Here is a 14,456-nt window from a genome sequence, read left to right as displayed (position 1 = left end):
CAGCGTGGTACCTACCCAGATGTGACCGCCTGGGGGGGGCTCATGCAGCGTGGTACCTACCCAGATGTGACCACCTGGGGGGGGCTCATGCAGCGTGGTACCTACCCAGATGTGACCGCCTGGGGGGGCTCATGCAGCATGGTACCTACCCAGATGTGACCACCTGGGGGGGCTCATGCAGCGTGGTACCTACCCAGATGTGACCGCCTGGGGGGGGTTCATGCAGCATGGTACCTACCCAGATATGACCGCCTGGGGGGGGCTCTGGCTTCATCTTTATTATCTGCAGCTACATTTAAAGACAGAGAGAGAGAAAACAGGAAGGAAGAAGAGACAAAAACAGACTGGTTTTAACACTGGTAAGTCCTTGTTGTATTTCTTTAAAAAAAAACCAAAAAACAATGGAACAGGAAGACAGCAAGCTTTTGGTTTCTGTGCATTAGGAAATACACTTTCTGAACCATTTTTCTCCAAACCTACCCTCCTCCAAATAAGTGCTTGGGACAGAGGGAAAAAAATGAAAAGCCACCTCATTTTCATTTAATTTCTAAGGTCAGAGGTGCTGACAGAGATACAGCAGACCCTTCTTCTACTTTCCCCTGGGAACTCATCTGTACGCAAGCCCTGGTTGCAAGACAGTTGTCTCAGGGTCCAAACTCTCCGGAAGGTTGCTCAATAGAGCTGTTTTCAGAGGACACTCAACAGGACCCCCGCCATAAACGGAGAGCTAGCTCAGCACGTGAACTTGACCGCCCTCGGACATCACACCCAGTCAGGGAGCAGGTCTGGCAGCTGTCTCCACTGTGGCCCAGGAAGGAGTACCTGACCCAGTGTGCGACAATTCGACTGCCAGGTACGTTGCCCCTCCGAGCACCCCACCCCACCTGAGACCTCCCTAGCCTGGGCCACCCCAGGACAATGACCGACTGACCTACCGACCAGAGGCCCTGAAGACAGAGCGCCTCCAGCTGGGTTCCACCTGCAGGTGGGGCCTGGGATGGACGGTAGTTAAAGAGAAGAGTCACTGAGGTCAGAAAGCAGAGGCAAGACCAAAGGTCGTGTGTCACCTGCCCCAGGCCATGTTCACTCTACCCCAAAATGGAAACTTTGCATGTAATCAACTAAAAGCAAACACCAGACTTGCTGCCTAGACCGGGAGGAGCTGGGGGTCGGGGCCGGGGGCGTGGTTTATAAACAACCCCTCTCCGCACCCCACCCCTCTCCCCAACACCCCCTCCTGGACCTTCTGGGTTCGGACCCCTCAGAGTTGGCCAGATTCTCTCAGCTTTTTGCTTCTATTTCTTTGATTCAGACCAATGTCACCATTCATGGGCACCTCCTCTACAGATCAAAATCCCAAAAGACGGAAGGAGGGGAGGGGAGGGAGGCTGTAGGAGAGAGCACTCAACTCAGTTGCTTGTGCGTTTCAGACACCGTTTCCCTTCTCCTCTCCAGGCCTGATCACACTGAGCTGACGAGCAGAGCTTCGCACATGCAGCAGCGCCGGGCATGGCTGCGAGACGCACAGAGTGCGTGGGTGCAGAGCTGGGGGTCGGCAAGCAGAGGGCTGGGTAAGTTGGGTGGGAAGGTCACATCCCTGTGTACTGTGGCAAGCTGCCTAAGGTTCCTTGGCTGGAAAGCAACATGATCAGATCTACGTTTTAGAAAAGACACCTTTGCATAGGACAGATGGAAGAAAGTGGGCTCTGAAGCTGAGAGACGCTAGAAATGTTTTCAACAATCATGTGCTTCCACAGAGCTGTACTGAGGACAGACTCCAGGCCAGGCACGAAGGTTCCAAAACAACTGCACTGGGACTTCCCTGGTGGTCCAGCGGTAAAGAATCCGCCTTACAGTGCAGGGGACACGGGTTCAATCCCTGGTCAGGGAACTAAGATCCCACATGCCACAGGGCAACTAAGCCCACGTGCCACAACTGGAGAGCCTGCATGCTGCAAACCACAGAGCCCATAAGCCCTGGAGCCTGCGTGTCACAACTAGAGAAGAGAAAACCCACACGCCACAACTAGAGAGAAGCCCGCACACTGCAACGAAAGATCCCACGTGCCTCAACGAAGATCCTGCGTGCCACAACTAAGACCCGACGCAGCCAAAAATAAATAAATAATAACTGAATCTTTAAAAAAACACACAACCACACTGTCCTCAGAACCTCCCCTCCCCCACCAGGAGGCGGGTCTTTGCCCCCTTGACTATGGGTGGGCCTGAGACTGCAGGTCTTCAGAAGTGATGCTGTGTGAGTTCCAAGACTAGATCTTTGAAAAGATACAGCGTCCACCCGGTTCTCCCCTTGAAACTCAGCGCCACCTTGTGAGGAAGCCCAGGCCACATGAGGAGGCCACGCAGGGATGTTCCAGCAGAGCCCGGCTGAGGTCCGGCCAACAGCCAGCACCAACCCAGACACATGAGAGAGGAGTGAAAGAGAGAGACAGAGACACAGAGAGAGACAGAGACAGAGGGAGAGACAGAGACAGAGAGAGGAGTGAAAGAGAGAGACACAGAGAGAGACAAAGGGAGAGACAGAGCAAGAGACAGAGAGCTAGACAGAGAAAGAGAGGGTAAGGGGGAGAGACAGTGAGAGGGAGAGACAGAGAGAGAAAGGGGGGGAGGGAGAGAGTGAATGAGACCGTGAGAAAGAGCTCGAGCAAACAGCCGAACTGTGGAGTCCGAAGCAAAAATGTCCTTTCACGTCATCAAGTTTTGGGGTCACTCGTCGAGCAGCCCCAGAGCCAGGAACCAGAGATGACAAGGCAGAAGTTCCAGCAGAGCTGACGGGAGAGTCAGCCTCTGGTGGCCAGCAGGAGGCTGGGGGGTGGACCAGAGGCAGGCTCTCAACTGCCCCAGGGGCTTTAGTCCTGTCACACTTTGAGACTCACTGCTGGGGTCTCTTGGAGAGACCACGCGGGGGCAACGGTGCCTGCGTGTGGTGGAAGGGATGACGGCTACAGGGGGACCGGGGGACCGGGAGACCAGGAGGAGTACTATCATGGTGGTCCAGGCAACACGGGAACAGGAGACCCTGTGTCAGCTCCAGGGCAGTGGGCTGAACTGAAGCAGGATCGTAGCCTGATGTCCGAGGACACAACGGAGCCCTTGAAAATGCAGGACGGTCTGTGGATAAACATCTTCCTGGGGAAGGGGGTGTCCTCAGCTTTCAATCTCAGGATGGTACGTGACCTCCCCACCCAACGTGTTTTTACAGCTTTACTGAGCTGTAACTACACACCATAAAAAGTCGCTCTCCCAGTGGTGTGGAGGATGCCCACAGGTGTGTAGTGCAGCCCCCACCGCTACGGTATTTTAGAACTTGCTTCACCTCACAGGAAACCTGTCCCCTTCAGCAGTCACCCCTCCCGGCCACCTCCCCAGCCAATGCCACCCCAGTGCTGAGATGTGGGGCAAACCTCAGGTGAGTTCACGCCTGCAGCCGGTTGCTGACGCACCCATCGGGAGGCACTATTCTTAGTGACAGTACAACACGGGAATCTGGCGGGAGGAACGTGTGGCCCTGAGGATCCCCGAGGAAACAGCTTCTCAGCAGCCTCGCTGTCGGCGGCCTCATGACGGAACCTGGCCAGGAGCCATGAGGGAGGCGCCTGGTGGAGACGCCACACTCTGTTATTCTTGGGTCCCTGGGCTGCAGTGGGAAGATCAGAGCCGACCAGGGCCCCGTGAAGGGCCAGCCTGGGAGGGGGCACTCTGTCTCCTGGGAAACCTCCAGACCAGGCTCCTCGGACACCTGGCTGACTGCAGGTCTGGGGCAGGAAACTGGACAGCACGCTCAGAGCATCTTGTCGCACCAGTGTCCGGGGTCCACAGGACCAAAGGTCAAAGATCAAGAGCCAGCGGCAGGGCTTCCCTGGTGGCGCAGTGGTTGAGAGTCTGCCTGCCAATGCAGGGGACACGGGTTCGAGCCCTGGTCTGGGAAGATCCCACATGCCATGGAGCAACTAAGCCCGTGCGCCACAGCTACTGAGCCTGCGCGACTGGAGCCTATGCTCCGCAACAAGAGAAGGCCGCGACAGTGAGAGGCCCGTGCACTGTGATGAAGAGTGGCCCCCGCTCGCCGCAACTAGAGAAAGCCCTTGCACAGAAACGAAGACCCAACACAGCCAAAAATAAATAAATAAATAAATTTTTAAAAAAAAGAGCCGGCGGCAGAGGCTCCCACTGGCCAGAGGTGGGTAAAGGGGCTTCCACCTCATGAAACACAGGATAACATATAAACAAACGTGCTCATCGCTGCAAGGTGCTGGGAACCAATTTTGAAAAGAGGCAAATATAGGCCTTCACCTGCCTTCCTTTAGAAATCAAACCATCGGAAGACCAAGTAGCGTTTGTGAGGAAGTTTCTCTACAGAAGCTGAGACGGCGGAGCCTCGGGGCTGGCGGCCCGGGGCTGACTGTCAAGACTGGGCCCTGGGCCCCCGTGGCTGCCACCATCCAGAGGGGCCAGCTGACAGCCACACCTCCCAGAGGAAGGACGCAACAGTCCTGCAAAGACAAAGGGCCAGACCTGGGTCCAGTTATCTTTTAAAATGTTCTCTGCAGGGCGTCCCAGACAGACCTGGTTCAGCAGCCCGATTCCGTCCAGATCCCGTGGGCCTGACTCGCTCTGAACACTGCTGCTGGTCTGCTGACCCTGTGCTGGGCGTGCAGCGCTCAGCTCACAGCAAACGACCTGTTTCAACACAGATAAGTTCCAAGGAGAAAGGGGAGTTAGGGAGAACCTATAGATTAAGAAGACAAATCAACAACAAAAAGACACCAGCCAATCACAGTGTGTGCTGCATCCTGATTTAAGGAAACAAACTGGCCAAAAAGTCAGGAAACGGACAAGACAGCTGGAAAGTCACACACAGATGGTGGTTTCATGATAAGGAACCATTGATTTCTTATGGGTGACGATTTCTTTAGAGATACGTTACAGACTATCTATAAAGAGGCTACATCTGGGATTTGCTTCAGAAACTGCAGGAAAAAGACGTGAACGGGGTCTGGAGGTGGTTATGGTGCCACACGGAGCTCCGTTATGCTACTCTCCCTACTTCTACGTGCTTGAAATTCTCTACAATAAAACGCGAAAAAGGAAAAACACAGCACCTTCGAGACGGACACCACACTTCACTCCTAGTTCACAGTTAAACATGAGGTGCATATTAGTGTCTGCAGCCAATTCCTCCGTGAAACACGTGGTCTCGGTGGATGCCATTTCACCTGGGACAACCCGAGGAGGGGGACCCACACCCCGGCCCTGCCCCCACTACACACAAGGGCATGGAAAAGCTGCCAGTGGAATGAGAGGTTTGAAAACGTTTGATCCTAATTTTGAAAATGATCCCAATTTTGTGATAGGAGACTAACAAAGAAAAAAGAAAGAAATGGGAAACTATAGCACAATGTTCAAAGCAGTCACCTCCGGGTGGGGGGACGGAAGGCTTTTTACTCTTACTGTATATCCTGTCTTCCCTAAAATGTCTACAATGAGCACATGATGCTCTTCAGATAACAAATTAGATATTTAATTTTCTAAGTAACCTGCTTTTTCTCCTCACCACCATCTATGTTTCTTTAACCCTAACTTTCAAGTTGAATTAGTGACCTTCAAAACTGCAAACCTCTATAAAAGATAGCTGGGAAATATTTAAGCTTTTTTTTAGGCTGCCTGGCCATCCTATGAGAACCGTGAAACAAAGCTCCCCAGACTCTCCTGGAGAGTTACTGTAATGTGCATGGTCAGCTCCCCAAGAAGTCTGTGTCCCGAGGCCTCGGCTGACACGTCGGGAAGCGGAGGCCAGCCACCTGCCACGGAGGGTGGGGGGAGAGACGGGGGCCGCGGCACACCGGCCCACGGGCTCTCAGAGCTTCCAGGCCCGAACCGCTTGGCTTCTTCACAGCCCACCCGCCTACTTCTGGCAAATGAGAGGAAATAAACCCACACATTCATTAAAAGCTTCCCATAGTGGGGTGGTGAGACCCGTGTGTCTCATAAACAGTAGACACGGAAACACGTAAACCGATCTGGACTCAAGTGTTGAATGCTCAGACGCTCAGCCGGTGTGGGCGGAGCTTAGGAGACGACTCTCCCTGAGGCCACAGGGGACCCAGTGGGGGAGGGCCGGGGTCAGGAGGGGGCCCAGAGGTCAGGAGGCACGGTCCTCCCTCCACCAGGGCCGGCGTGTACCAGCAGACCGGCCATCACCGTGAGCTGCTATCAAATGTCCAATATTAAACTCTAAGTTTGCCGCGTGACCCAGAGGCCTCAACACCTGCTGTATCTGGCACCCTCCGCCTTCACGACCCACGCACAGTTTCAAACAAGGTCATAAGCCTGGTCTCCCGCTGCAGAGCCTGAGGGGCAGGACCACTACGCCACCAGGGCACCGGGTGTCCTCTCCAGGCCTTCCACCCGCCCTGGGTGAAGACGCACACTGACCACCCCACGCGGCCCACTCTGCACTCGGCTGTGAGATCCTGCACCCATTAAAGGGGAGGCTCGAAAGGGCACAGACCACAGAGGGCAGGGGCAGAAGCCACTTGGGCAGAAAGCCCTCGACTCAGAGAAAGTTAAGAGCCAGCTCCTCAACTCATGAGGGGTCCAGGGTCCAGAAGCCCTGCTTTCTAGGCAAGAGCAGCGGTACAAGCGGCACCACCTCTGGTGGATCTCCTGAGTCACAGCTGGGAGGATGGCGTTAACGGGACAGAAAAAGCAAAAACACACCGGAAACAGACAGTGGCGGGTGATCCTCTTCATCATCTCAGTGACCCTAACTGATCCAGGCTCCTCATCGGAGCTGAGGCTGACCCACTTCTACAAAGACTGAAGTTAGCACACACTCACTCTCACTCTAGAAACAGAAGCTACACAAGAGGAGAGGAGTCGCTCAAAGGGAGAGAAAATAACCACCAGGGAAAAAATAGCTGGGCAAGACCTCAAGTCTGCAGGAGTCCCAGAACTAAACAAACTCCAGAGAAAACGCTTCTCTAAGCAGTAGCTGAGATCGCACACACCCACATTCTCAGACAAAGTCGAAGGGGAGAGCGGGCTTAGACTTAGGCATTAGAAAAACCAGAAGTACGGCATCAACCCTCCTGCACAGAGAAGCCCACAGCCCGCGCAGTCGAACACAGAACATCGGCTTGAAAGAAACATTTCCAAAGGAGAAGGCAAAACCAGCAGGAGCACCTTCTATCTTCTGAGATGAGCGTGGGGCTCGCCTGCCCGAGCTCGTGGACCCCGCTGCCCACCCGAGGCCCACAGAGCACGACGCCGGGTGAATGTCTAACAAGGTATGTGAGAAAGATGCCGGCTGACTCAGCCACAGGGAATGGGAAAAACAGAGGCTGTGTTTGGTGCACAAGCCACACACAAGGTCAGAGATAAAACCGCCTCTGCAGGAAACATCTGGCTCCGGCCTGATCAGAAACAGACCAGCAGTGCCGCCCTCCTGCCCCAGCTGAGGGGCCCGCGTGACGACGGCCACGGCGAGGGACACGGCAAGAACAGGTCGTACCTCGCCCGAGTTCCAGTTTCACACGATACGGTGTCACTTGGCTGACTGCGAACACCGGTGTCGCGCCAGACACTGCGCCACCTGGCGACGCCAGCGCTGCTGGGGTGGCACTGGTGGAGGCCCCCCACCCTGAGAGCTCCAGCCGAGCCTTGCTCGTCGAGTCGCTGGGCTTCATCCCCACAGCTGCGGGTCACCAACCTGCAAAGACCCGGCGCTTCAGGTTCAGCTCGTTGGCCACGCGGACCTCGATGCAGAGCTTCAGCATCAGCAGCATGGTCAGGATCATGACAACGCTCTGCCAGAGCAGCGGCGCCTCGAAGCGCCTCCCGAACCTGCGGGGGAAGGGCCGCGGCGTCAGGGGGCGCTGGCCGGGCCTCCGATGCCACGCCACGGAGGCACGGAGCCGGCCTCCCGAACCTGCGGGGGAAGGGGCCGCGGCGTCAGGAGGCGCTGGCCAGGTCTCCAGACGCCACGGTGGCACGGAGCCGGGATGCGGAGGGGCCGGGCGCCCTCCCCGACGGCCAGAACGGGCCTCCACCGCCCCCCAGAGCCGAGTCACGGGCAGGCTGCTCCTCGTGCTGCAGGCCCCCCCCCGGGAGCCGCTGCGACCCTCCCAGGGCCCAGGGCCGAGGGCCGGTGGGAGTGGGTCTCCTGCCCTCGCCCCCCCACCCCCGGTCCGGCCAGCTGACCGTCGCCCTCCTGCGGAGGCCCAGCCGCCACCAGGTGAGAAGCCCAGGTGCTGGAACACCTGCCTCCCCAGGGCTCGTTCCAGAGTCTGGAGACCGATGGCAGCCCTGGCCCCTGGCCGTGGGGAGTGGGGTCTGCAGGCCAGCACGGCCCCCAGTGTGAGCAGAGCAGTGGGGGGCCGGGCCACCCAGCCCTCACTGGAGAAGAGGAGACGGCAGGCAGGGCATGGTCCGCACTGCTAGCCTCAGGCCCTGATGCCCGACCAGGCCTGGCTGGCCCGCACGGACGCCTCCACGTCCACTCTCTTCTCTGAGCCCCAGCCTGCCCAGCCCTCCCAGCCACAGGCCCCAAGGCCTTCCTGCTGACTTTCCTCCAGTGTGTTGAGCATTTCAGCAGCTCGGCCAAGAGTTCCTGGAGGCCACAGCCACAGTCCAGTGAGTGGCACTGCTGGGCCCATCAGAAGACCCCGGCCCAGGGGCTGGTCACAGCACTGCCCTCCGCACACCAGCTGGGGTCTCAAACGTGGCCACCAGCATCACAGGACTGGCCTGCAGAACTGTCACCTCTAAGGCGAGGCCCGAGAAGAGCACCCTCAAAGCCCAGGCCCCCATTCTAGCCTGGCTGCTCCGGAGCACAGATCCCACTGGCACCAGCGGCAGCGCGGCCTGACGGGGCGTCCCCAACCCGAGTTAGTGGCCGACAGGTCACAGTCGGGAGGTCCTGGATGGCAGTCTGACCTCCAGCTTCTCCTGGAAACCAGGAGACACGGCCCGGCCCACCTCCCCTGGTCTCGCTCTCACACCCGCCCCTACAAGGAGAGGGTCACTGACAGCTGGCTGATGCGGCCACACACGCGCTCCGCCACAGGCTGGCTCTGGGGACCACGCTGCCCCCCGGCCTTCTCACTGTGCCCCACCACCTCCGGGCTTCACCTCTTCCGTAAAGTGCGGACACAACCCTACAGCTGCTTGAGGACGTTTCTAGCAGTTCTAGGAACTAGTCCCCACTGGTTACCTGACTGACCCCGGGGGGCTGACTAATCAACAGATAGTCCAGAGGAGAAGACAGAGAAGGTTCTGCGCCAGGCTGGGGAGACTGGAGCGGGCGGGCATCACAAAAAGTCAGTCAGTCTAGGGACCAAGCTCATTTCCAATTAGTGACAAGGCTGAAGACACGGGGTGGGCCTTTATGTAATAAAGGCTACTTCCATTGTTTTCAACAGAAACAACGAGCGACTAGAAAAACGGTGGGGGGCGGGGGGGGGGGATGAAGGTTTGTGCTTCCCCTTATACCACACACCGAAAATCCAATCTAGGTAAATTCAGTATTTACAGTGAAGTAAGGGGGGCAGAGTGAACATTAAACTGCTTTTAGGGTGAAGACAGGCTGAACAAGACAGAAAATTTCAAAAAGCACAACTTTCCACAGAAGATACACAAGGGACAAAACAAATATGAAACAAAAGTTCAACATCATTAGTAATTTTTAAAAACCAATTAAAATAGAAAGACACTATTTTTTACTTATCAAGTTACTTAAACTTCTGCCTTTAATGCTAATAGTCTGTGCCGGCAGAGGTGTCACGGGGCACCTCTCCCTCCCCCGCCCTGATAATGCAGTTGGCAAAGCCTGGTCTGCAGCAGAGGACAGGACAGCCCAGCAGACGAGCGTGTGGCCCGCTGCTTGGAGCAGCCAGTGGAAGCGCCGTCCCCCGGTGCAGTGCACATGTCTCGCTCCCAGGGAGACGCACGCGGCAGAGAACGTGCACTGCCTCACCGAGCCTGAGCAAAAGCTCCCACAAGGAACACCTTCTACGCGTCTTCAAAGTAGCAGAGAAAAGCTCGATTGGAAGAAAAGCTGTGTATCTACTCCCCTGACTGGCTTCTCGAGTAGCAGATTGTCACTAGCCCTCTGGTGCAGTGTCACCACATCTCCGATACCATTTTACTACACCCGCAATACAATGTCACCACGTCTCTCCGTCTCCGGTACAGTGTCACCATATCTCTGATCAGATAGGGAAGGGGCTGGAGAACTAGCTCTGTGAATGCCTCAGGCCCTGGGTCAGATGGCCCTGCAGCACCGTCCTTGCACCCTGGCCCCCTCCCTCCCCTTCTCATTTACAGAATCACTCCACCCTCTGGCTTCCGACACCACAAAGGCCAAATCCTGCAGGTCAGCATTTTGTATGATCTGCTCAATGCTGGTTCTGCAAAAGGATGGGAAGAATCGCAAGAAATAAAGGCATTAGAGTTCCGTGAGTTACAGAAACGCCAGGTCTCTACAGCTTGGTCAGCCTTCCCCCACCCCACCCCCGACCCCCAGGACTGCAGAGCTTCTCACATGCCTCACACCACACATTTCCCTGGGCGGCTTCCCAGGCAGACTGGAGTTCTGGAGACTGCATTCCCAGCCAGCTTTGGGAAACGTACTCTTCACTTCCTCCAAGTCCATCACTGCTCTCGTCCCACCCGGAGCCCACCACAGCTCCCAGCCGGTGCTCTCCCCCTCCCCACCACCCATCACCCATATACACGTGTCTGGCACGTTCCATACAGCACTTCTGCTGAAGCGTTAACCCTGCAGCACCTGCCCAGTGTCTGGCTCATGGGAAACCCTCAAAAACCTATTAAATCAAATGGGCTGCTAGGGGACCCAGGAGTAGGGGCTTTGGAGGCTCCAGAGAAAGGAAGGAAAGGGAGCACAGGCATCACCCTCAGAGCAGTGGGGCCTTGGGACCACGTGGGAGGAGACGCGTGTATTTGTTACAAGTCGTAGACGGAGCCCGGCCTGTCTGCTGGGCTTCACCACGTGAACTACAAAGTACTGCCAGGTGTGAAACACAGGGAAAGCACAACCCCAGGTCAGAGGGATCCTGGAGGAGAGACCTCTGCCAGCCCTCCCTTCTTCCCATAGGGTCCCACAGTCTTCTGGAATCCAGGCTGAGGGCAGCCCTGTGTGTTCACACAGCAGCCACTGAACTCACGGAGGGACCCAGGACAGCTCACGCAGCTGATGCTGTGGGCAAGGGGCAATCAGATGTGCAGAAATGGACGTGCCAGTGCACAAAGTTCAGAATTCCACCAAAGACTCTTTCTTTCTCAAAGGCTCAGGCCCTACAATGGAGAGAGAACTCCCAGGCCCAACGCATCAAATGCTTGCTTGTTAAACCCAGAAACACTGACGAGATGGCATTCAAGAAACTGGTTTAATTTCTGATTTCTCCAAAACAGATAGTTAGAGGTCGATTAGCTATCCTATTTTCTTTTTGCAATTCTGAATGATAAGCATAGCTGGGGGGAAGCCCTCTCAAAGGAACTATTTCCCGTAAGAAATGCAACCTCAGCCAATCCTCCGCCACTCCTCCAGAAAACTTGCCACTGCCTAAAGGAAATGCTGCTTCCCGACCTAAGGCCCGGGCCTGGGCTGGGAGCTCCGGGGGCCACACCCAGGGTGCTCAGGGTTGACAGCAGTGTCACACACGATTCCAGTTTGGGACCTGCTTCTGTGCAACCTTAGACCTAGAGAGGGGCAGCTGAGAGAGCGAAGGGGAGAGTCTTGCTGCAGCGGGCGAGTGCTGTCCTCAGCCACCGGGAAAGGAGGAGTCGTCAAATGCAGTTTTTCAACTTGTGCTAAACAAGTTAAAAGATAAGCACCCTCTGACCCCTCCTTCAGAAGGGACTGGCCCAGAGACAGGGCTCATGGTGTGACCAATTCTTCCAGGAGAAGGGGTCGACTCACCAGCTCACCTTTTAAAACCTCAGACTGAGCAAAAACACGGTGAGAGTGACCAAGGGCTGCCTTAGGCCAGGTGGACAGAAGGTGAAGGAGCAGAGAACTTCTGGACTCAGGGGACTCACACCCTGATGACCGCAGAGGGGACATCTGCCAAAACTCATCAAACTGCACAACGGGTGATTTTCTTCCCTGTAAATCGTGCCTCGGTAAGGCTGACTTAAACTCCATAGCAAGAAAGCACGATTACTCCAAAAAGTCAAAAGAAGGAGCCAGCTGCCCAGTCCCAGGCTGTCCTGTCTGTGCTCACAGAGGGGCCTGGGACTGTCTAGAAGGAAGGAAAGTTGCGGGCTTTTCTGGCCTTACAGTGAGGCCGCAAGACCTCTTATCACTTCCTCTGAAAGTGTACCCTCCCAATTACGTCTGACTTCAACAACTGTTAAAATTAACTTCAAGTTCCTGACCAGAATGCAAATGATAATAAGAGGAAGCTGGTCTGAGAGGAGCAAGAAAACATAGTCTCTTAAGTATTACCCAGAAAGTTGACTTTACTGTTAAAACAAACAAAAACAAACCCGTACACACAAGGCGGAAGGCAGGAAGGGACCACCCTTCAAGGCAGACCACCCCCACAGCACTCCTTCCTGTCTGGTTCCCTCCTGAGAGCCTTTACTGGCCCGTGGTTTGTCCTTCCTATGCTGACCACCTTCTGTTACTGGTATTCATTAATTCCCTTCGTTTTCTCTCCACTACCCCCAAACCTCACCCAAATTCCTAAGGGCATGGACCCAGTCCTAGGACACAGCTCCACAGAAAAGGCCCTGGGCAAGCATCCAGTACATGTACGAGCCACCGAAAATGAAGACGCAGATCCGAGATTATGTGAGCTTCTCCACTTCAATCCCACCATTTTCCCTGGGAAAAAGTATCATCCATTTCACCAGCTCCTTCCCAGGAAGTGCAAACACTTCCGCCCCCACCCCACCCTGGCCTCACCCAGAAAAGGAGAAAGCCATCTCCCTGGGAGCACCCCACAGTAAGAAAACCCTCAACCTACCAGAAGAGGATTCGTAAGATATTGGCCACCAGGAGCACCAGACATACGTAGGTCGAGAAGCCCTCCGCGTTCTGAGTCCTCCGGATGTCCCTGTACTGCGGGATGTACGGCACCACCCCTCCGAAGACCATGGCCCCAGCTGCCCCCCAGGAAACCAGCTGCTGCAGCGGGACCAAAAGCCAACCCAAGCCTTCGGCGTCCATCCCGAGCGCCCGGCGGCCCCGCCGGCAGGCTGACGTCCACCTGGCCCACGCGCGCTCCGCGCTCTCGGGCTCCTGGCGCGCGCGCGCTGTCACCCTCACATGCCGCCGCTGCCCTGAGCCGTCCTCCGTCGCGGGGCCTGGCGAGAGAGGAAAAGCGGTAAAGCACTCGGGCCGGGCCTCCACGCCCAATGGGGGGCGCACCGCCGGGCTCGCGGCTGGGGCACGAACCCCTCCTCCGGGGCGCCGGCCCGGGGTGGACTTTCAGTTCGGGGTGGGGGCTCAGTTCCGGGCGAGGGGGTCGCACAGCCTGGGGGTCGGAGGGATGGGAGGAGGGGGGAAGAGGGTAGACACTGCCCAGGGGGCCCGGCCCGGGGTGGACGCTCAGCCCAGCGCGGCGCTCGCGTCCACGCACACTGCTGACCCCGCCGGGCTCACCCGCGCCGGCGGCTCCCAGCGGCCAGTCCACCCTCCTTCTGTCTGTCCAAGCGCCGGGCCCCGCCTCGGCGTGACGTCACAATACGTGGCCCCGCCCGCGCCGGGCGGAGGGGCGGGCGCCGCTGGGTCCTAGAGCGCGCCGGTGGGCGTGGAGGTGGGGGCGGGACCCGGGGCGAAGCCGGGTGTCGTGGGTCGTGGCCAGGGCGCTCCGTGGGCCCACCCGGCCCTGGTTAGGAAATTGCTGCCTGGCGGGGCCTCTCCTTCTGGGCCAGGGGCCCACGTGGACCCGGCGCCATCTGTCCCACGGCGAGTTGCCTTGTAGACGCGGCGCGCCGCCAACGGGAGCAGAGGACCGGGTCCTGTCGCCGCCCCGAGGGTCAGCGCGAGGCCCGGGGACGCCCCCCTCGTGGGGACTCGGGCAGGGTCTGAGCGCCCCGTGATTCCAGGGGTCCTTCCACCGTTCGTGGTCTGCCCGGGTCTGTGGGGCTCCGCATCCTGAGCCGGGGCGTGTCCCTGAGGAGCGGCGTTCGGAAGTTTGCAGAGGGCCAGGGCAGTTTCGGCCAGGCGGGGGGGCCGGGGGCGCGACTCCTCGGGGAAGCGAAAGCCCACCCGCAGCCTGAAGCCCCTGAAGGTCCACTTCGGGGCCCAGGGCGGCAGCAGCCAGGACTGCCGTCCACAAGTGCGTTAGGTACCTTGTCACTGAAGACAGTGCTGGCCGGTGGAGCTCGGATCCGCGAAGGGTACGTGCTTCATCTCGAGCGCACAACTCTAGCACTCACTGAGAGAGAAAACAGGAATTCCTGAG

The 14,456-nt window shown here is 57.3% G+C and overlaps 1 protein-coding gene across 4 annotated transcripts in view; it reads right to left on the bottom strand.

The window, feature by feature from the left end:
• The window catches only part of SLC66A2 (solute carrier family 66 member 2), a 49,930-nt gene extending 35,502 nt beyond the window's left edge, over window positions 1–14,428 (bottom strand). Inside the window, exons 1-4 of one of the 4 annotated variants that reach the window (XM_033406163.2) lie at window positions 13,652–13,783; window positions 13,014–13,353; window positions 7,733–7,866; window positions 239–289 (exon numbers count right to left, since the gene is read on the bottom strand). In XM_033406163.2, coding sequence (XP_033262054.1) covers window positions 239–289; window positions 7,733–7,866; window positions 13,014–13,216 — 388 coding nt within the window. In that variant the 5' untranslated portion in view covers window positions 13,217–13,353; window positions 13,652–13,783. Of the gene's footprint in view, window positions 1–238; window positions 290–7,732; window positions 7,867–13,013; window positions 13,354–13,637; window positions 13,784–14,343 lie in introns of those variants that run through there. The other 3 variants (XM_049698595.1, XM_049698596.1, XM_033406165.2) reach the window with 3 other exon arrangements.
• Between the last annotated feature and the right edge of the window lie 28 nt (window positions 14,429–14,456).

The sequence above is a fragment of the Orcinus orca genome, chromosome 15, assembly GCF_937001465.1.
Source record: "Orcinus orca chromosome 15, mOrcOrc1.1, whole genome shotgun sequence".
Lineage (NCBI taxonomy): Eukaryota > Metazoa > Chordata > Mammalia > Artiodactyla > Delphinidae > Orcinus > Orcinus orca.
This window is presented reverse-complemented; position numbering and strand designations above follow the sequence as displayed.